The 22,372-nt window shown below is 36.0% G+C and overlaps 1 protein-coding gene across 1 annotated transcript in view; it reads right to left on the bottom strand.

The window, feature by feature from the left end:
• The window catches only part of lrrc75bb (leucine rich repeat containing 75Bb), a 31,589-nt gene extending 11,953 nt beyond the window's left edge, over nucleotides 1-19,636 (bottom strand). Inside the window, exons 1-3 of the mRNA XM_084105611.1 lie at nucleotides 19,107-19,636; nucleotides 14,809-14,937; nucleotides 8,701-8,813 (exon numbers count right to left, since the gene is read on the bottom strand). Of these exons, the coding sequence (XP_083961737.1) occupies nucleotides 8,701-8,813; nucleotides 14,809-14,937; nucleotides 19,107-19,388 (524 nt within the window). The 5' untranslated portion in view covers nucleotides 19,389-19,636. The remainder of the gene's footprint in view (nucleotides 1-8,700; nucleotides 8,814-14,808; nucleotides 14,938-19,106) is intronic.
• Between the last annotated feature and the right edge of the window lie 2,736 nt (nucleotides 19,637-22,372).

Genomic DNA, 22,372 nt, shown 5'->3' with positions numbered 1-22,372 from the left:
TGCAGAGATCAAGCTTAAAACCCTGTCCGCCGCTAATGCTACATGCTTGTATGTATTTGCTAGCATGAGTCTAATGTCTGCACCTCCTTTCTTCCTGGCTTTGAAAGTTGAATTATTGGAGAGGGCCGTCTGCAAGGAAGTGATGGATTATGTAACAGTAGCAAAGCGGGTGCCCAGCTAGCAGAGTCATTGCAAAATGGCTACAGAAACAGCATTAAAGTGTATTGCTTCAGAAGGGATGCATCCCAGCGGCTGATAGCTGGTTTGAGCTCTTCTACTGTACAGCGGATCGGTGCCGACTGTCTGCTCGGCCTTTTTAATGCGTCAGCCCTCTGGGAATTTATGTGTCGGCACATTGGCTTGGTTTCTGCCAAGGCTACATACAGTGATGTGATGTTTATGCTAATCAAAGCGTTTGGAGGGCAAATGCATCTTTTCAACACGAGGCAGAGATTTTATGGCCCGTCTGTTTTAATGCTAATACTGTAACATAACTTTTTAAATAGATTTCTATAAGAGCTGCACAATTAATTGCGATCTTAATTCAAACACCCATGCGATCTTATTCGTAAACGACGTAACCCGCTCTTCTGTCAGGATCACTATCATCAAATACGACTGACAATTAGCATACAGTTTGGATTGGCGGTATGGTTCTGTTCTGGACAATAAGAGTAGCAATAACCCCCCTTAGGGTAAACAGAACAGAACCAACATGAATGTATTGCAGATATCATTAATTCAAGATTTTAAAGTACAACATCATTCAAGAATTTAGTCTGATTCAAAGAGGAATCAGAATGCCAAATCCTGACTGACGAGAGGAGGAGCTGGGGATGGAGGAGGGTAATTCACTCCTGAGAAACGCGATAGCAGCTGATAATACTGAAGAGCTTATATATGTATACAGTGATAGGCGTCGTATTCCTATAGGTAGACGTGGACCAGCTGAGAGTCAGCTGATGCGAGCTTGACTAACGTGACCTGACAGAACTGATGCTACGCTTGATATTTGACAAAATAATACCGGAACATTCAAATTCAACATTCGTTGGCGCTGCCGTTGAGCCAGAGAGAGCAGTTGTCATGTGTAGGTATGAAACAGCTTCACAAACAGTCTTTTCAACCACACAGTATTACAAATATTCTTCTTATTAGTACTGGTATAAAAGTTTATAGTTCGGATAAAAACACTGATGTCAACAGTAGCGATCAAAATAGAACAAATCACCTTTAGAAAGTAACTTGGTACTTCAAATAACAATTACATCAATTACATCGTGACTAGTGACTGTTAGAAAATGTATTTGTCATTGAATCATTCATTCAAGAGATTCATTCAAAAACGCTGATTCATACAGTAATGAAACAAGTGAAGTATTAATGAGTCATTGAATCATTCATTCAAAAAAAAGAGTTTTTTAAATGATTCAGATTAATTAAACATTTTAAATAGACTGCAACAATTGGCATTTTGTCAGAACCTCTAGTAAATTTCGTTATTTTGTTTACTTGTGTGTTCAGAATCTTGGGATCATCTCTATTTGAAACAAAATAATTGTGATTATTAATTTATCCAGAATTGTGCAGCTCTATTATGCCTTAGAAAATCATGTGGTTTTACCATAAAATGTATAACAGCAAACATTTTTTTTTTTTTATATATTAAAATGATAAAGAAAAATTCACTGTACCATAGTCTTAATGAGTGAATCTCATTTAAAAATAATAAGCATATATTAAAAGGCAGTACAACAAGAATCAAACATTATCATGTACTACCTTCTGATATCATATTGTATACTGTGGATGTACTATAGTTTATTGGTATATTAATATATATATATATATATATATATATATATATATATATATATATATTTATATAAATTAAAATCAGGAATGTGCTACTATAATCTACAATAGTCAAAACAAAACATGCCTGACGAGGATGACAGTTTGGTTGAAAAAAGTCGTCTCACCCTGTTATTTACAACTAGAGAGATGTTCTGTACCAAAAGTTCTCCACATGGAGTTCTATAGACGATTAATCAGGGATAAGGCTCAAAGATGCCAGCTTAACACTGTTGTCAAGGTAGAGTTCACAGAATCGCGTATCTGATTGGATTAAATCGAGCGTCGAGGTGTAAGTGCTCGACGCTTTAACCAGGGCAAAGGGGAAGAGAACAAAGCAGAGTGATAAATTAAGGACAGTTTCAAGTTCAATAAAAGCCGGGCGACCAGAGAGTGAAGGGCTGCTTTGGAGAAACAGGAGAGATGAGTCAGACCTGTTGATGACATTTCTAACCTCGGCTCTCCAGGGCTGCCCAGACACACAGTATGTAGGTCAAACACATTTAGACACAGCCAACAAAGAGGTCAGGAGGCAGAAATGGAAAAAATAATACATAAAAAAGGTATCAAAAGGAGTGTAAACAGCAGACAAAGGGTTAGAGTGTACACTACAAAAATAATTTTAATATTATATTTTTTGTCTTGTTTTCAAGAAAAAAAGTGGTAAAATAGAACTTTTAAATAAAACAAAATCTAACTAATCAGCATAAAAATAAAATCATTACAGCAAATACTCCAATAATGTATAAATAAACTTAAATTAATAGTAATGAAAATGGGAATCGGGGAAGGAACTGTGTTTAATGTTTATGCCGCAATGCAAAATACTTTTTAGTACCAATTAAATAACATGGTATATGCATATGATATTCAGACATTATCATGGTATATCATGTAAGAACTATGATAATGCCACAGTACTTTTATAGAGGGATATAATTAAAAAATGATTCTAGCTAGAAATATTATTATTCTTTTTGGGGGGCAACTAAATCATATGCTACAAACTTAATCAGTATTTCTGGCTAATTAGCGGCGATTAAAAAAATGTTTTACATGTAAAACATTCAAATTGAATCTAATTGAATCTGAATGTGTAAATAAACTTTTTATGCATTAAAGTAACTAAAATGCAAATTGGGGAGGGAAATATTTTTAGTTTTTATGCTACATTACGAAAATTTGCACAATTAAATCCCAAGAAACATTTCTTATTATTATCAATGTTGAAAACAGTTTTTGCTGCTTTTAACATTTTTGTGGAAACAATAATACCATTTCAAACATATGTGGTAAGTTTAAAAAAGAGAGAGAAATTAATACTATTAGTCATCAAGGATGCATTCAATTGATCAAAAGTGACAGTGAAGACATTTATAATGTTACAAAAGATTTCTATTTAATAAATGCTGTTTATTTAACTTTTTTTCATCACAAAAAGAATCCTGAAAAAAAAATGTATCATGTTTTCCACAAAAATATTAAGCAACACAACTGTTTTGGACATTGATAATAATACTAGGAACTGTTTCTTGAGCAGCAAATTTCTGAAGGATCATGTGACACTAAAGACTGAAAATTCAGCTTTTCCATCACAGTATAAAAATTATATTTTAAAATATATTCATATAGAAAATTCATAATATTTTATCACAATATTAGTGTTTTTATTGTATTTTTGATTAAATAAATGCAGCCTTGGTGAGCATAAGAGACTTCTTTCAAAAACATATTTTTTTTTTTTATGTTTCCAAACTTCTGACAGGTACTGTATGATAATCAAACATTGTAGTACCATTTGATGCCATCACTGAACACCGGTACTGCCACATTATTTTCTGAGAGGGATATAATTTACACAGTACAGTAGCTAGAAATGTTTTTTTTTCTTCAATAAAAATATCTAAACATCTTCCAAACAAGATAAATCTGAGTGGAATGCAAAATAATAATCCTCCTCTAAGTGCATTTCTCTTATAATCTCAAAGACATCACAGGGAGTAAATGTCCGCAGGAACATATGGGACACAAAACAGGGATGTGGGATGCAGAACAGATCGGATGCGGATCATTCTGCTCGGCAGCATCTTCAAATGTGGGCTCCCGGGTTGGCGCGTGCGCGGATATGCCCGTGAGCGTGCGGGTATGTCAGCCAGCAGCGGGCACATGCATCACATAAGCTGAAACACAAGCCGCCTCACATGTGTTCAGCTCAACCGGTCATCTCAGGCCTGTTTTATAGGCCACCGTGGCCATCCGCAGGTCCTCATTTGTGTCAGACCGCTGTGAGTTCTCACCCATCACGCTCTTAACTCTGGCTATCCACTGACTAGGGCAGCGATGGGTCGTGTATCTTTTACCCCAGCGGCAGGCGGCCAACATGCCCCACATAGTGCTTATTCGAATGAGGAGGATGTTAGCTGACAAACACCAACTCCTTGCTGCTTTTAATGCAAGAGCAAACGCTCCCCCAATAAACTTTGCATCAACATGAAGCCGAGCCGAGACCTCCATACGAGAGGGGATAATTACACAGAGAACTGCTGCTGTCTCATCCACACCCCTGCCGACTGCTTTATTAAACAGATTCATCATTCCATTTCGTTTCAGAGGCCGTTACGGCTGAGAGGCAAACGGTTGCCTTGCAGGAGCGCCGGGTTGATGAAATAACAACTGCCGCTGTGCTGTTTCGTGCTCTCGCACGAGGGGATTTTCCAGGAGCTATCAAGAATATGTGGGTGATTAGCCTGAAATCAAGAACAGATTTTAAAATCACGACAAAACAACACTGGCTTCTCAAACGTAGAGGCGACAGAGAGACGTGATCTGCAATGCATCGCAATTGCAAGTACAAACAATCAAAACACTTGTATATATTTATTTCTAAAGAAAATGCTTATATATATATACTTATTTTTAAGATATATACATTTGTTTTTACAATTTGTTTTTGTTAAATTAGATTTAATTAATCATATAATATATTATATTCTATATACCCACACATAGAATTAAATCTAAAATAAGTATAAAAACATTTTTTACAATATTTTTTTTGTTAAATTAGGTTTAATTAATTGTATATTATATTCTATATAACCCACACATACACATAGAATTAAATCTAAAATAAGTATAAAAAACTATAAAATAAATAAAATATTGTATTATATTAATATAATATATAAAATATAAAAATTATTATATAGAACTATATAAAAATATTGTATACATATATATTAATATAATATAGTATATTGTAGTATAAAATAATTAAATATAAAGTAATATAAATATAATAATTTGCATGGATTGCTTTGGATTACTTTTAGATTTGGTTTTATTCTTTGTTATTTTTCTGTTAAAAATACGTATGTCATGACAACTTTGGTAATGTGTTTAACATGGTAATGGATATGAAAATGTATATATATTTGGTCTTGCCAGAATAGATCTGCTGCTGCAGAGCAAGTACAGGACTTGCTACTGCCAATACACACACGACACTGCTGTGAGCAAGTAAGACATGCTGCTGCTGTACAATATAGCATACATGAATTACCCGAAATCTAGCAAATCTATACAGGTGGAGCTGGGGAAGGTGGAGGGTTTCTGAAAGCGCACTGCAACTGCTATAGCAAATGCTGATCAAGTATTTGAAGGTTGAGAAGCGAACTCATTGGCTACTGATACAGCAGGAACCAATGAGCTGTCCCTATAGAGAATGATGTGATTGCAAACAGATTGAGTTAAGGACCTATCAGCATGTGGCATCTAGAGTTTCATGACAGAACTTTGTATTTTTTACAGTGCAACACAGTACTCAACTATGCTCAGTGATGAACTACAATGCATTCACTGGTTTATTGCATCGAGACTGCAAAGTGAATACTGAAAAACACATGCACTGTAAAAAAAAAAAAAAGTTACTGCCTTAAATTTTTAAGTACAATAACTTGGATTTTTAAGTCATTTCAACTTAAATTACATTAAACTGACTTAAAAAATCTGTTGAATCTTGTATAACACAAAAAAGCAATGTTTTCTTAACTTATTGGTCATATCATTTTTACAGTGTATAAGAAACTCTCACATGTTGCTCATAAATGCCACATACTGTATATACTGTACATTTTTGGAGGAATATTTTGTGCTCCACTGAAAAAGTTACTGCTTACTGCTTTGGAACGCCATGAGGGTGAGTAAATAATGACCAAATTTTCATTTTTGGATGAACTTTCCCTATAACTATGGTTACAGATGCTAACAAATGCAGTATTTCTCAGCTTTCTTGCTCTCTCGCTCTACTCAAGTCTCTCTGATGCTCTTTATCTTTCAGGTTTTCCCCTCCGGCCACCTAACCTCACTCTTTAAAGCTTTTCTAGGAGACACAGAAAAAAGAAAAGAAAAAATCAATGTGGTTTAAAGGAGCCTGAAATCTCTCCTAAAGAATATTAGAAAGAGGAAAGAGAGATGGGACGTCTTTAGAAGCCGAGAGAATCAGCAACACAGCATCTTTCCTCTCCTCTTGTTCCCTTTAAATAGAACAACGGTCGGCCTGACAATATCTTCACACTCTAACGGGGTCTTGTTTCGCTAAAGCATTCAATCTTTTCCCCCCACGATCGCCTCCGAGGGTGTGACAAGACAAACGGAGGAGGCATTTCTGCAGATTAGGTTTTCATAACAGAGATTGAAAGAGCAGAGGTTCACGAATAACGTGAGCGATGGAGATGATGGCTTGTTATTGTTGGAGCTTGTTTAGAGATGAGTTGGTGATAAAACAAGGAGCAGAGAAACTAAATTGCAGCTGTTGAAATCTCCCAAACTGGGTTAATTGCTCTGGGATGGGGAGAGAACATGGATATCATTAAAAAGACTTTCCCTTTCATAATGACTTTCTCACCATACCTGCCCAACGTCCAGAGGGAAAGACGTTCCCCGTGTTTCGTATGCTGTTTGCTGTTTGATGATATCTGACAGAGCAACTCATCTGAGAGAAACATTCATCTAAGTTTCACCTGTCCGTATTTGACACTGAGGCAAAGCGCCACTCGTAAGGGATGATACCGAGAGTCGTAGCAATAAAGAGTGTCTAGCATCTCTTGATTCTGAAGCGACAGCTGCCTCTAGGGTAACAACATCTGCACTTTTACATGATGGAAAGTGTCAGGATCAGTAGATAAAAACTGCAGTAGTTTTTGCAGCTCAGTTGGTAGATCACAGTGCCAGCAACACCAAAGTTGTTGGCTGGACTCCCAGGGACGGCCAGTACACTGCCGTGTAACATTTTGGGGTCAGTAAGATGTTTTTTTTTTTTTGAAGGAAATTAATAATTTCACTCAAAAGTGATCGTAAAGGCATTTACAAACGATTTTTATTTCAAATAAATGTTGTTTGAACCTTCTATTTATCAAAGAACCCTAAAAAACATGCATCACGGTTTCCACAAAAATAAGCAGCACAAATGTTTTCAACACTGATAATAATCAGAAATGTTCCTTGAGCAGCAAATCAGCATATTAGAATGATTTCTGAAGGATCATGTGACACTGAAGACTGGAGTAATGATGCTGAAAATTTGCATTTGCAGCTTTGCATCACAGGAATAAATAACATTTTAATATATATATTGAAATTATTTTAAATTTTAATAATAAAAAAAATAAAAAAAGTGTCCTTTGAATACACAACACACTGCCATTGATAAAAGCATCTGCCAAATGCCTAAATGTAAAAGCACATTTCCACATATTCAAACTGGGCACAGTTTGGTTACGAGAAATGTGAGGAGCAATGGCACAAGTGCAAATAAGATATACATTTTGGTCTGATCCTCACAAAACTTTATTATAGTAGCTTATAAGGATGTGTATTCGAGTTGGGAATCGTAATGAATTCAATAAAGGAACCTAAAAATTAGAAATTTTGTCATAATTTACTCGCCCTCACCGTCCAAACCTGTATGACTTTCTATCTTCAGCAGGACACACACACAAAAAATGTATTAAACTCAAAAGTAGATGCTTTGAAGAATGTCTAATGTTCAAACAACATTAGACCTAACTGACTTTAATTATATTAAACACTGAGGCACTAGCCGGCATGATTTGCACAAAACTTTTGCGATATTTTCTAAATGTCGATAAAAAACTATTGCGAAATGACGGCGTTTCCATTAACCGATGTTATACGACTAAAACGTAATATTTCCCTCTCGCGATAAGTCATTCCAAAAATCATGGCAACGGATGTTGGTAGGTTTATGTATATCCCAGCCACCGCACTAGCCATTATTTTTAATGGAAGGAGACGTGGGCATGTTATCCAAGCATTAATGGCAAGGAAAGCCTTTATACTGGGAGCGACTCGTATGAGGTGTTTCTGTGTTTCTCCCTCCTGCCATTGCAAATATTCCTTTTTCGAATTGCCTGAAAAAAACACCTCATGCGAGCGTAAAAAACTTTTTTGCGATATATGGGAGTTTTTGCGAAATTGACGTTTCCATTGGGCATATTTTTAATTCCGCTGAAAAAGAAAGTCATACATTTTATGATGGTGAGGTTGAGTAAATGGCAACAGAATTTTCATTATTGAACTGTCGGTGAACTGCTCCTTTAAGTAATTGAAGTCGCTCAATATTAACCCAATTAAACTCTTTGTGCTCTTTCATACCCCTGTTTAAGCATCTTATGCCGACGTCAGGAAAGGCTAATCTTGTTTCGTTCCACTTGTTAGTATTTCAATCTGTCAGCACTGATTTTTCTAAGCTCTGATGTCAGTTGTTGTGCTGGCTGTGGAGGTGTATCCTAATAAGGGGCAGATGGACAGACGCAAGACTCTTACCAGGCTTGAGACTTCCTCCTGGGCACGTTCTGTCTGCTCCACTTGGAGTGAGGGGTCAGGTGATAGATCAGCTGCCTGCAGATCTTCTCAGTGGACTTGAGAGCATCAGACTCCTGCAAAAGCCAGGATGAGAAGAAGAGGGTGATGAAGAGCTATTCTGGGAGACTGGAGGGCTTATGGTCACTGACAGTGTAATCCAAAGCAACTTGGATGTTTACCATGTCTAGTGCTATTAAAAGGGTTAAACAGAAGTAAACATTCAAGTTAATCTGTGAGTGATGATTTAGTTTAAAAAGTGTCACACAAGAGGCCATTGCTTTTTAGACATTTTACCATAGTCAAGAGGTGCTGTTAGACATGACACGACACATAAGCAGCACTCACCGTGGTGAAAAACACTATAAAGTGGCAACAGCAAAAATAAAATAAAATGAACATCTATTTGATAAAAGACAGCAATGTTTAATTAAAGTTATTAATAATAACGATCATTATGAATCAAAAGTTTGGGGTTGGTAAGATTTATTAATGTTTTTGAAAGAAGTCTCTTATGCTCACCAAGGCTGCATTTATTTGATCAAAAATACCATACAAACAGTGAAATATTATTATAATTTATTGAAAGTTCAGTGTTATAAATAAATGTTTCCTATTTCAACATATTTTAAAATATAATTTATTTCTGTGATGCAAAGCTGTATTTTCAGCATCATTACTCCAGTCTTCAGTGTCACATGATCATTAGAAATCATTCTAATATTCTGATTGGTTGCTTGAAAAAAACACACATTTCTTATCATTATTATTGAAAACTGTTGTGCTGCTTAATATTTTTAGTAGAAACAGTGATACATTTTTTCAGGATTCATTGATAGAAACTTCAAAAGAACAGAATTATTTTAAAATTTAAATAATTTGTAATATTGTCTTTCCTGTCACTTTTTATCAATTTAATGCATCCTAACTGAAAAAAGTATTAATTTCTTTCTTTCTTTCTTACTTAAAAAAAAAAAAAAAATGTACCGACCCCAAAATTTACGATGATTTAAATAATTAATTAATACTGTATTAGAGTAATACGAATCTAATGAGAATGGGAATAACAAAAAACCCTAAAGTGAAATGTCTGGCCACATTAATTCAAATTTTTTGGGGAAATAGGCTTAATTGTCATTAAAATAACGTCATATTGTAAAATAAATCTTAATGGTCCTAAAAATAGGGTTCAATTTCTATATAATTTCTAATTCCCCCCCAAAAAACTGTATATCATATTATTTTTTGTTAAGAGCAGTACTCTTTCTAAACATGTAGCTTAAGATAAAGATGAGAGTTCATTTAAAAGGTCTTAGTTATTCATGCCGTTTTGAACTGCTGGGTGAGAGGTTGATGTAAAATGATCTCAAGTCCTTTGCACAACAATGCCTGCAGCCATCGCATCAAAACAGGCTTTGGCTCGCCTCTCTCTCTTTAAACGGATTGGCCGGAGCAGATCTGAGTAAATCTAATCTAAATCTACAGCACAACAACGCAAGCGAGGCAGGAAAACACAAAAGACTGGACGAAGCCATCGACTGGAGTCGGCTAGCTAAGAAACGACACCAACTAAACATGTACATCTTGGTGGCCTTCTGATGGCTATTAAGTCAAAACAAAGACATTAGTCGAATCTCTATTGCATATTAAGTTGGCTGCTGGTAGAAGTGAGTGACAGCAATTATTGAACTATTTTTATTGATCTCCCACTGACTCCAGAGGGAGTTTTATCGTCGGAAGGATTTACATGAACTTTCAATCAGGGACTCAACATTAAGACACTATTGCTCAATACACAACTGCCACGATTTAATGAAAAACTGTCAATTGCAAGACAGCTAAATGATAAACAAAATCTATGTGCTGCGCACAAACAAAAGAACATTAAAATGCCTTTCCATATTTCCCATGATTCCCATCATGATTAACTGCTGCGATCGAGGATCAGCTGACTCCTGGGAATCAAAACTTCATTAGATGGTGGTGTACTGAGACACACATTGACCTGTCTTACAATCAGAAGCTACTTTAAAACCGTATCACTAAGCTACCCACGGAGAAGATGTTAAACCAGAGAAGGACCACTCGTAGAGACAGATCCACGCACAGCTATAATACTGAAAGTCACGCTTCTCAGTCAAAACAGCCAATTGCTTCATAGCCTCCTTAGAATAGTGAATGTACAACAGCACGATTTAATAAGGCTACCTAGTAGCATTGATGCATGGCAATGTTTTTCTTCCAACATATTGGATTATATAAAGGAATGACCATATAAAGTAACCTTTTTTCCCCTCTCTTTTCAGATTGTTAAAGTCCCCCTGTAGTCAATAATTGCGTCCCTTAAAACTCATCTTTGATCACCAAAATGACATATTTAAATGTTTTTTCCTTGAAAAAAATTCTTCATGCCTTAAAATAGCTTGAATGTAACTCTACACCCATGCCTCATTAAGTATACGCAGTTCTATGAATATGCAAATTAGCCCCGCCTCCACTCACTCACACCAGCTAAGAGATCCACTCGTTGACGATCACACGTTGACGTGATTGGTTGATATGAATTTGCTCATGGTTTGTCTTAAAGCATATAAAAACACCACATTAAACAACATTAACAACTTGATTTTCACCACAGGGGGACTTAAATTATTGATAATATGTCTGTTGCTTCCCCTTCCCCTATTTGTTTGAATGGATGTTATTTTGTTATATCTAAAGACAATAAAACGCTGACAAATTCAGGCTAAAGAAGCTGATTTTGCTACAACTGTTGTCAGTATTTAATGCTGTTTTGAAATACATTGTTGAAATGACAACATCTTTCTTATTTAAAGTAGATGTAGATGTTATTTAAACCATTATGTCACACTTTAAGCTACCAACAAAAACTATACTGAAGTTACTTATACTGAAGTTAATTACATAAACTGTCTGAATGAACTGATTCATTAAAATGATTCAGACTATCTGATGCTACATATAAGTTTAGTGAGATTTCAATCATTGAATCATTTCTTCTTGATCCGGTTCATGTACACAAACTGTCCGAACAAACTGATTTAATAAAATGTGTCAGATGTTCCAAGGCTGCATATGAGTTTATAGAGTTTGGGATCAGTGAAATTACTTTTTTAAAATCTGGTTCATGTACACAAACTGTCCAAACAAACTAATTCATTAGAATGAATCAGACTTTCTGACTCTATACATTTTCTCTACTTTTCGTTACCCTCCAACGCTGATTATATAACAAAGTCTAACAGGTTTGGATTTCAGGCATGACATCTGAATGGCATGAATCCATTTCTTTGAGGAGCATGGTGGCTTTTCTGAGCTCAGTAGGATGGGATTTTGTCTACCTGTCAGCCAGAAACTGATGTTTATAAAGTCAGAGAGGAAGAAAAGAAGCAGAGGAAATTTAGAGCCCTTCAATCCCTCGCTCTCGTTTTCTGGGTTTAGATGCTTAGCTCTTCAAGGCTTCTCCTGTTGAGACGCCTGCTAAGAGTCCAACTGAGATCAAAATCCAGCCTGAACACTCTTTTTGCAATGTTAAAATACTCCCACTAATCCCACTGTTCAGACCTGATTCAAACTTGTTTTCCTCGGCAAACTCAAAGCTAGAAGGTAAATGCTAATGCTTGTGACGGTGCTTGTGCAAACAAACGTTTTACTTGGGTTTTATTACATTAAATGGATATATCTATCTGTCTATCTATCTATCATCTATCTATCTACCCACCCTATCTATCTATCCATCCATCCATCCATCTATCTATCTATCTATCTAATCCAACATTCAATGTTTGTCTTGCATTTCTATTTAAAAATTACAGTTACATGTATTTATTTCAATTCCAACTATTTACTTCCTTGCATTGAATTGGAATTTTGATTCTCAACTAAATTCTGAACAGCGCACAACCCAGCTTTCTATACCGACACATTGACAGGGTAAAGATGCTTAATGAGTTGCATCCTAATTAAATCTATTACAATTGTTTATGCTTGTGATGTGCTCCTCTTCTAACTTATGTGAGCCTCGCATTGATTTACTGTCAAAATGGGCCATTGCAATACGTGACAGAGAATCGAAAAGCAATGCCAGAGCTGGCCGATTAGTCAGTGACCCCTCTTACATTCTTATTGAGTGAGTGACGGTGGGTTACAGTAGGTTACCCAAAATGTTGGCTAGAATCTTGTTTTATCAGATATGCACACTGACTGACAAAAAGTTTCTCTGCACTTCTGTTTATATGAGAAATATGTTACCCAAGTTCATTGGGAAAAGCATGACTGTGGTGACATTTCTGCAAAATGATATTACATTGCTACTGTCATTTTGTGACAATTTCAAAGTCCATTGAGTGGCACTTAAAAGCCAATCCAAAACAGATGAAGGTGAATCTGAAAAACCATCTATTGTTGGTTGTTAAACGTATTGCAGCAGTACAGAAGAGCTAAAAGGTTAAATAAAGGTGGTTTATCAAGTTTGAAAATAACATACCACCTATACTGTACACTTAACCGTAATGAATAGCGTTAATCAAAGAAAATTTGAAATAAAAACACATTTGCTGAAGCACCCATGCCATTTTACCTTGTTCTACAAGTCTTTGAGCTTTTTTATAGTGACCTACCGAGAAAGTTTACTACGTCAGGAAAGCCGCTGATTATGTGATGCAAATGTCAAAAAGTATTAGTTTACAAATCATGCACTATGCTATGGTAAAAGTGTTTTAAGGTAATAACAAATTGTGCAAAGAACTGAGTGCAAATAATAAGTCTTTATTAACCCTCTGGTGCTGTTCAATTAATTTTTGACCGAAAACTTTTACGTTTAGTTTTTTTATTTTAGAATTTTTCTACCTCATCGGAATGGTACGAAATCTGTGTTTTGGCACTTGCTGTGTGAACACACACAAAAACAAATCATGGACATGATTCGAAAAGCTTAAATGGTCCTGAAAAAAATAGTTACACTTGTATTGTTCGTGGTCAAAAATGGGAGACGAATTTCATCAATTGGAAACGTTTGGTAAGGCGCACAAACAAATTTTCACAGCTTGTTTAGATTTTTGGCTTTGATTTTCTCACAGTTTTAGAGTAAAATGTGTTTTAAAATTAAAAAAAAAATGGTGTATTTTTCATAACAATAAATGTAACATTTTTTTAAACTTTTTTCAACTTTAAAAAGAGACCAAACTTAAGTCTGTGCTCTAAAGCATTCAAAATTTACCACAGTTTAAGTAGGAAATTTCATTTTCAGGTCCATGCTCAAAAAGTGAATACATAGATTATAACTACTGTATAAATACAATTTAGTGCCATAAAATCCCGTAAAAATACAAAACATTAAATAAAAAATATTATAAAACTAAAATATAGTACAATCATTTCATTGACCGACACGCGAACAGTACCAGTAGTTTTACTGTCTTTTATCTTGTACAGTAGCCTATATATAGATAAGTTTTTGGAGTTTTGCAAAAATGTTAGCAGAGGTAAGGTATATTTAGGTAAACATATTTAGGTTGGAAATATGACAAATGTTGATTCTATCCGCTATTCAGAAAAGTCAAGCCGTGCCCCTTCAAGTGGATCTATTATTGGAAAGTGCTCCTCTCTCTGGCCTTTCTGTCCAATTAAGTCCAAACAGGACTGTGGAACTTCAGCATGGAATGAAAACATCACTGATGGCTCTCTTGAGCAAAATAAAGGTCACTTCCATCTTTCTGTACTTCTCGCGCTTTGCAAACTAATTTTGGACAGGGCTGAAGCACGAGCTCCCGAACTCCAGTCCTGGCAGTGGGATGACAGCTGACCGTGGTCTAAATCATTCGGCGGGATGGTAGAATCGGCCCGCCAAGCCTCTTACCGACAGCTAAAAATAAAAGCTCTACATATCTGGAGACTGAGTAATGAACATGTGCATAGGTTTTGCTCCAGCTCATACCGGGATCCAGAGTTAATGTTGGCAGCTGTGGGCTGATATCGAGTCAAACCCTTCGACTAGCCACCTCACGAGTTTATGTGTACGACCATCCTCGCTTATTAGTGCTGGTGGCTTACCCTCTTTGGACACTGCATGTCTCGGGCCAAATTGAGCAAAAGCTCATGGGAAATTGGATCCACTAGGTTGAGGAAGGCAGCGTTCTTGTAGAGGATGTCGTTGAGAGATGTTCCTTCAAGACCCAGGTCCTGGCGAGAAAGAACGAGAGAGAGAGATTGTTAAGCATGCAGGATTACAAATTCAAGTAAAGGTCACTGATAAACCTCGATATTCAACAACTTAATCCTTTCATCCTACGCCTCCAATCTCCATTCGCCAGATTACACGAGGGGCTTTTTGAATGACATGCAGATAAAGTAATCTTTGCATCATGTTTACTTCTAGTGCTTCGGAAGAAAGAAACGGTTTGTTGATTTATTGCTGGACTAGCGCTGCTAACCTTTAAGTCCAGCTTTTTTACGTATGGCAGAGAAAGTGTGTGCAGACACAGTGACAGCTTATTAGCCGGGCTTATCGTAGACAGCTAAAGTGTTTTCCCCCACTGAACAGCCAAGGCAAGCAAGTCTGATACGACCAACAGGGAAAGAAAAAAGGCATTTGGGAGAATCAAGAAAACATTCCCTGAGGACTAGGTTTCTTGTTTAATCCACTGGTCTGCGCAATTAGAAGGGACAAAGCAAACATATAGAAGTGAATAAGAGGGCGAAACACATTTAATGCATCGAGGCAAATGCCAGCATCACAAAGCAACAACTACACCACTCTGTGAGTCGATTCAAAAATAGATCCCACTGAAACTGATGAAGAAACTGTCAGGCGGAGGAAAGCTGCTGAGTCCGGGGAAGTGGAAACTCCCTTTGGGTTTCACGCTGATGTATTGCACTTCTTTTTCTCAGGGATTCCCTGCCATCTGGAAGCTCCTCCAAGCTCTCTATTTTTCATCTATAAAGCATTAGCACGAGTCATTTCTGTTCTGAAGTAGTTTTTGAAAACAGTAACCTCTAAAATGAATATGAACGCATTGTAATTTAAGAAAGCTTTTCTATGAAAAGAGTCTAGTAGGATTTCCGCAGAAAAAACTCTTTGTACTAGTAAAGAAAATGAATACAACGCCAGGAATGAAATAAAAAGCTAAAGTTAGCCAAAATCCACTGAAATGATTCAAGTGAAATTATTTAAAATTCATCCCTATGCTCATTTAATTGTGATCAGTGTTATTTTAGTAGTATATATACTATTATAGTATTTATTAATATTTTGAATTACCTTTTTATTTTTATATTTCTAGTTTTCATTTTAATTTTAAGTAATTTTATGTGCTTAAGAATTTAATTTTTTTTTTTTAAGTTTCAGTTTTTCATTTAATATTTATATTTCATTTTATTTCAGCTTTATTTTCATTACCAAAAACTATAGTTTTAGTTAACAATACCAAGATAAGATGTAAACAAACTCATCTGACTACCATCTTGATCCAATATTTTTAGACATATATGATGGGGACATACTACATTAGGAATGACCCAAACATTATGGCAAAGCCGAGTCATATCTGGGAGATTAAAGTGCAATCAAAGAGACAACATTTTCATTTCAACATATTACGCAACCACAAAATCTTTGTAGCATTGACATCCACTGCATGTGCTCAGTAGAGCATGTAAGCGGAGTTGTTTTCTGCCTTTGCTCAATGAGAGTCAACAGCGGAAAATGAATTGCACTCATTAGGGCACAGGAAGAGCTAGAGCAGAGATAAGGGATGTTGTTTTTGTCCTCCTCTCTCACTTTCTTTCTCTCACTCTCTCTGGGGCAAACGGAAGCATTCTACTCCATCCTTTTGACCCTCAGTTGATTAACATCCAATCCATTTTTCTCTGAACAGAAAAGCTGATTTTCAATGTGCAGGAATTAATTTCTTTCAACAACCCACAGTCTTAGAAGGTAGCAAGGTTTGCCTTGATGTGACCCCTCTCTCTCCTTCAACAGGGTGTTAAGAGCTTCCAGGGCCGGGGTGACGTGAGTGAGACGGCTCCATGTTTGGAAAGCTTTTCGACTGGCTGGGCATCCAAGTGACAATGTGCCATATCTAGACAGGGATGAAACTGTGGACTGAAAATTCACTCCCCCGTGACTAAATCCAAAATGTTCACAGATATTAAAATAATGACTAAAATAATTTGAACAAACTAAGCGCTACGTGCTTATGTAATTAATATTTCTATACACTTTTAAAAGAATGGGTTCTAGGGTTCTGTCAGGCGCTTCATATAGAACCTTTTAGGGGCTCCATCATGGGATCATTTCATGGAATTAGTTTTAATGAATACATTTTCTTTTAATTTCTTTTAACTACATGTACTTACAGAGTTACGGTTAGAGTTAGGGTTTGGTTTAGGGTTAGTTATGTAATTGTAATTATGCATAACTTACTGTTATTATGCAATACTTTCATTTATGACACTTCTCCCTATAAATAACCTTTTTGGCATAAAGGGTTCTTTAAAATTGATTCAAGAACATATGGTTCTATACAGAACCCAAAAAAGTTGGAAGTTTAATTCATTTCAACTTAAAAAATTACATTAAACTGACTTTAAAAATTAGTTGAGTTAAAGCAATGTAAAAAAGCATGTTGTCATAACTTTTTGATCATATATATTTTTTAAAGATTTTGATAAACTCATTTTGGTATCCATTTGACTTTATCCAATTTAAGACATATATGATAGGGACATTAAAATATACTTCAGAATTAATGACTCAAAGCAGAGTCATAATGGGATAACAGAAAGATTAAAGTGCAAGTATATAAATATACCTGAAATTGTGCCTCAAATTAAATGGATGAAAAAAACAACCCATATGTAGAGACTTGGGGGTAAACAACCACCTAGCAACCACTCAGAACACCTTAGCAACAAAATCGCAACGTCTTGGCAACCACTTGGAAATCATTTTAGCATCATTTTGCACAGACAAGCACAGAAACTCTGACAATCCAGCTTTATTTTACTGTTTTCACGACGTTATCAGATCTCCCATCATTTCATTCTGTTCCAATTATCTTTTGATTCAGATGGCAAGAATCTCCTTCCAGATGTTCAACAAGCTGGGAGACATCATTAGAAAAAGACTCAAGTTGCACAAAAAAAGTCAAAAGAGGCTTTTCTCAGACCCTTTTATCCAGTGAGTGAGCAACTGGAGGACCCTCATCTTCAGGTTGCATACATTGAGGTGTTCCTGTGATTTGAGGACCCTCTTGGCAAGCTACTCAATAAACACAATTAAATGACCAAAAATCCTCCATGAAGTCCATACGTGCTCATTCTCTCATAAACACTTCAAGCTTGAACTGTGGTGCTTTCATTAGCATAAGCTGGATCAATGAATCTGCATCACTGGACTTAGTCTACGCAGATCTGGTTTGCTATCAGGATAAAATGATGGACTTATGGAGCACTGAGGAGCCTGTCAATCATCAGCTGCAATATCTGAGCACTACACAAAGACCTCAACTGTTCAACAGCTATCAAACCTCCCAGTCGTGATCAGGAGACATCCAGTGAATAGCTTTGGAGAGGTGGGATTTGCTCTGAACAATTTGTGACATCCTGAAAGTCTTGTCTCCAGTTGTTGGAGTCCAGATCATCCTTTTTGACAATTGCAGTAAATGCAAATCTGACTGCACTATAAAGCACCTATAAGCTAGTTTGTCCATTATGATCAAACATATCACAACAAATTAATAATCCAGGGATCTTTATATTACGTATACTATATCACATATAATATACAGTACATTTATAATATATTTAACAAAACGTAACATGGTATACCTTCTATCGTGTAAAAGGTTCTTTGAAGTACATTATACAGTAAATATCATGCTGTATTATGATACTCATTTAGTACCCTGGCACATATCAAAGCACCATGGTATTACCACTACTTCCAAAGTACTGTTTGTAAGGCTTGTAACTTTAACTGTTTTATTTCAAATGCAGTTAATTATTATTTTATTGTACCCATTTTATTGTATTTTATTAGAAATATTTGAATTTGTATAGAAATCTCATACTTTTCATTGCAGACTTTAGTATCTAAAAAGTTTTAGATGCTGAAAATTAATTTTAAACACTGGGAGATGCATGTGAGATTTCTAGACTATATATATATATATATATATATATCATTGCAGTCTATGAGACACAGTACAACACATTTGTAATTTTTCTTTTCTTAGTGAAAGCATCATGCTGCAACAGCATCATCATCATCATCAACAACAACAACAACAACCTGTAGTTCTGTCTAAAAAATGATACAATCTGGGTTATTAAAAAATGATGTTTTGTACCTTTCTAAGCAGTTTCAACACATCGATGGCTTGTTCCCCCTTCTGCTCCTTCAGCAGGGTCTGGATCTCCCGAACCCAAGCCACTCTCCGGACGTAAGGGCTGGGACTGGATTTGCGCAGCATTCCGGGAAGCTTGTCGGACTTCAGCATCAGAGAACTGAATAAAAACTCTCCTCTTCCTCCACTTGTCTTCTCCACATCCCGTTCATGATGCTGTCGATCCTTACGAACGAACGTCGCCTGGCTGTCTAAACTACTTTGCCTGGTCAACTTGGATCCCATGTTTCAACTTTCCAATTTCTGTCTAAGTATCAAATAATTCAACGCTGTTGTTTCATAAAGCATGCGTAAAGTAAACCTTATAAGATATTTTTACTGAGTGCACGCTCATAATTACACTTCATCTAGTTCAGTTGCTCAGGTAGGATCAAATTCATCAAGTAAAATGCATATTCATCGCACGAAAATATTAAAATGTCACTTTCCCCGCGGTTCTCTTGCCCCTGTGAACCTCCGCGGTGTTTGTGTTCTTCCAGGCTTCAGCACATGCCACGCCCATGTCTCACTCGCTGTCCAATCAGAGCGCTCGACTCCCACATGTGTTGATGATGGGAGGGAAGCCCGTTCTGTCCTGTCAGCACGTAGCCTACTGTAGCCTATACGAAAAATGATATAATAATAACCATCAATACAACCTAAAAATTAATCAGAACATTTTCACAGAAATATTTCCAGTGATTTACAAAACGTAGGCTACCATTTAGGCCCCTGTATGGTATTTACATGGTAGCCTACGCTAATGTTTTTTTTTTATAGCTGTTAATTAAATTAAATTAAATTAAATTAAATTCACATTTATTCGTATACTATAGTGCTTTTCACAATACATCATTTCCAAGGAGCTTTACATAAAAATGCATGTTTCTTAGTTACAATTAAGAATAATCAGAGGTGACTGTCAAATAATGTCCGTAAGTCAAAAAGGTAGACAACAGCAGTGCTTTTACTGAGGTAAATTTAGCTTCTAGTAGGCCTATCAGTATTTAACACAAGGGCTACTCTAACCAATATAAATATTAACTGCAATACTAAATATTTCAGTAAAATCATTTCAAAAATGTAAAAACTTAACTTACCTGAGTGTATGAATGGGCAGAAATGGCGGACTCCTCAGTTTGAAAAATTAACTGCCACTTGTCTCGAGGTTCATCTTCGCCAATCCACCAATAGGAATTCAAGGATGATGCAACGCATATACGCCACCATGGGGCATTTTTACGATTATTTGTTTTTAATGTTTCCTTCGATAGATTAAAACCTGATTAAAACCAATATGGTATACAAAATAAAGAAAACACCTGGTTAGTTTATTTTTTTCTTCACAAAATGATTTGTCAAAAAGGCAAACTATAATGTAATATAAGTTTCATGCTAATGTACAGCTCAAATCATACATTGACTAGATATTAATATTTGTTGACTCTTGTTTTTGACTACAACAGTCATTCTCATGGGGTCTTGACTCAAAAAGCTTTGTGAATGTGTTGTGTAGGCCTATAATTATTGTGTAATCTTTAGTTTACACTTCAGTCATAAAACATGAATTATAGAACCATTTTAATAAAAAAGGTTCTTTGCTATGCAAGGGTTCTACATAGAACCATTTTTTTGGTAAAAGGTTCTATTGGCCAAGTACTGAACCCCAGGGTTCTATATAGCAGGGCTCACCAATCTCGGTCCTGGAGGGCCGCTGTCCTGCAGAGTTTAGCTCCAACCCCAATTAAACACACCTGAACCAGCTAATCAAGGTCTCACTAGGCATACTAGAAACTTTCAAATAGGTGTGTTGGAGCTAAACTCTGCAGGACAGCGGCCCTCAAGGACCGAGATTGGTGAACCCTATAGAACCTTGAGGAACCCTTTTTTTTTAAGAGTGTATAGTACAGTTCTAAGACTATATAAATCATGCAGTTAGCTAATAGGCTATCACGTATTCATTTAGGCAGAAACAATGATCTCATTAAAGTAATAATTGCAAACGAGCCTAATGATTACAATCTATAGAAAATTTGGCAGTTGTCCATATGAGCTGGCGTCATCTGAAGTCCTCGCAGGGGTTGGCGTCATTTGGCGGACATCTGAAATCTTCATATGAGGACTGGAGCATATGTTCATATCTTCATATGAGCAGGCGTACTCTCTAGTTACCTTGAGATGCTCATCCCGAGATAAAAAAGAAAAGCAAATGGAAAATAATTAGCGTAGCTGCTGTTCATAACATTTCAAGCAAAAGGTAATCACATGCATTTAATCTGATATAACTGCAGTACAAGGCTATGCGGTGCATTATGCTTGGCTAAAGAGATGTCTTTAATCTAGATTTACTGAGAGATTGAGTCTGAGACCTGAACATTATCAGGAAGGCCAGAGTTATAGGAGCCAAATGTGAAAACACTCTCCCTCCTTTAGTGGACTTGGATATCCAAGGTACTACCAAAAGTCTAGAGTTTTGTGACCTTAAAGGGCATGATGGATAGTAGGGCGATATATGATTGGTTAAATACACAGGAACTAAACAATTTAGGGCCTTATATCAGTAGCAATACTTTGAAATGGATACAGAACTTAATAACCAGAGTAGAGATACAAATTTGGGTTATATGATCATAATTTCTTGAACTAAGAACACTAGCAGCTGCATTTTGGACTAATGTAGTTTGTTTATTGAGGATAGAGGACTACACCTATAATATGCATTACAGTAATCTAGAGGTCATGAATGCATGAACTAGATTTGTGCATCAAAAAAAAGATAACATGTTCCGTAGCTTAGCGATGTTTCTGAAGTGAAAGAAGGCTGTTTTTGTAACATTTGAAATATGATTATCGAAAGACAAGTTTCTGTCTAATATAACACCAAGGTCTTTAATTGTAGAGGATGAAGTAACAGAACATCCTCTTAGATGCAAATTGTATTCTAAGAGATTATGTGTACAGGTAATACCCCAGGCTTATCCGAATTTAATATAAGAAAATTAACATTATCATTCAACATTTGATACTTTTAACACAATCTGTCAACTTGAATTATTTAGAGATTTCATCTCGTTGTGATATATAACTGAGTATCATCTCCATAACAGTGGAAACTAATTACATGTTTTCTAATAATATTACAAAGAAACTATATATATTGAAAATAGCAGAGGGCCTAAAAAAGACCCTTGTGGCACTCCATGGTTTACTGATGTTAACTCAGATAATTC

This window comes from Abramis brama (genome assembly GCF_963993115.1).
Source record: "Abramis brama genome assembly, chromosome: 25".
Classification (NCBI taxonomy): domain Eukaryota; kingdom Metazoa; phylum Chordata; class Actinopteri; order Cypriniformes; family Leuciscidae; genus Abramis; species Abramis brama.
This window is presented reverse-complemented; position numbering and strand designations above follow the sequence as displayed.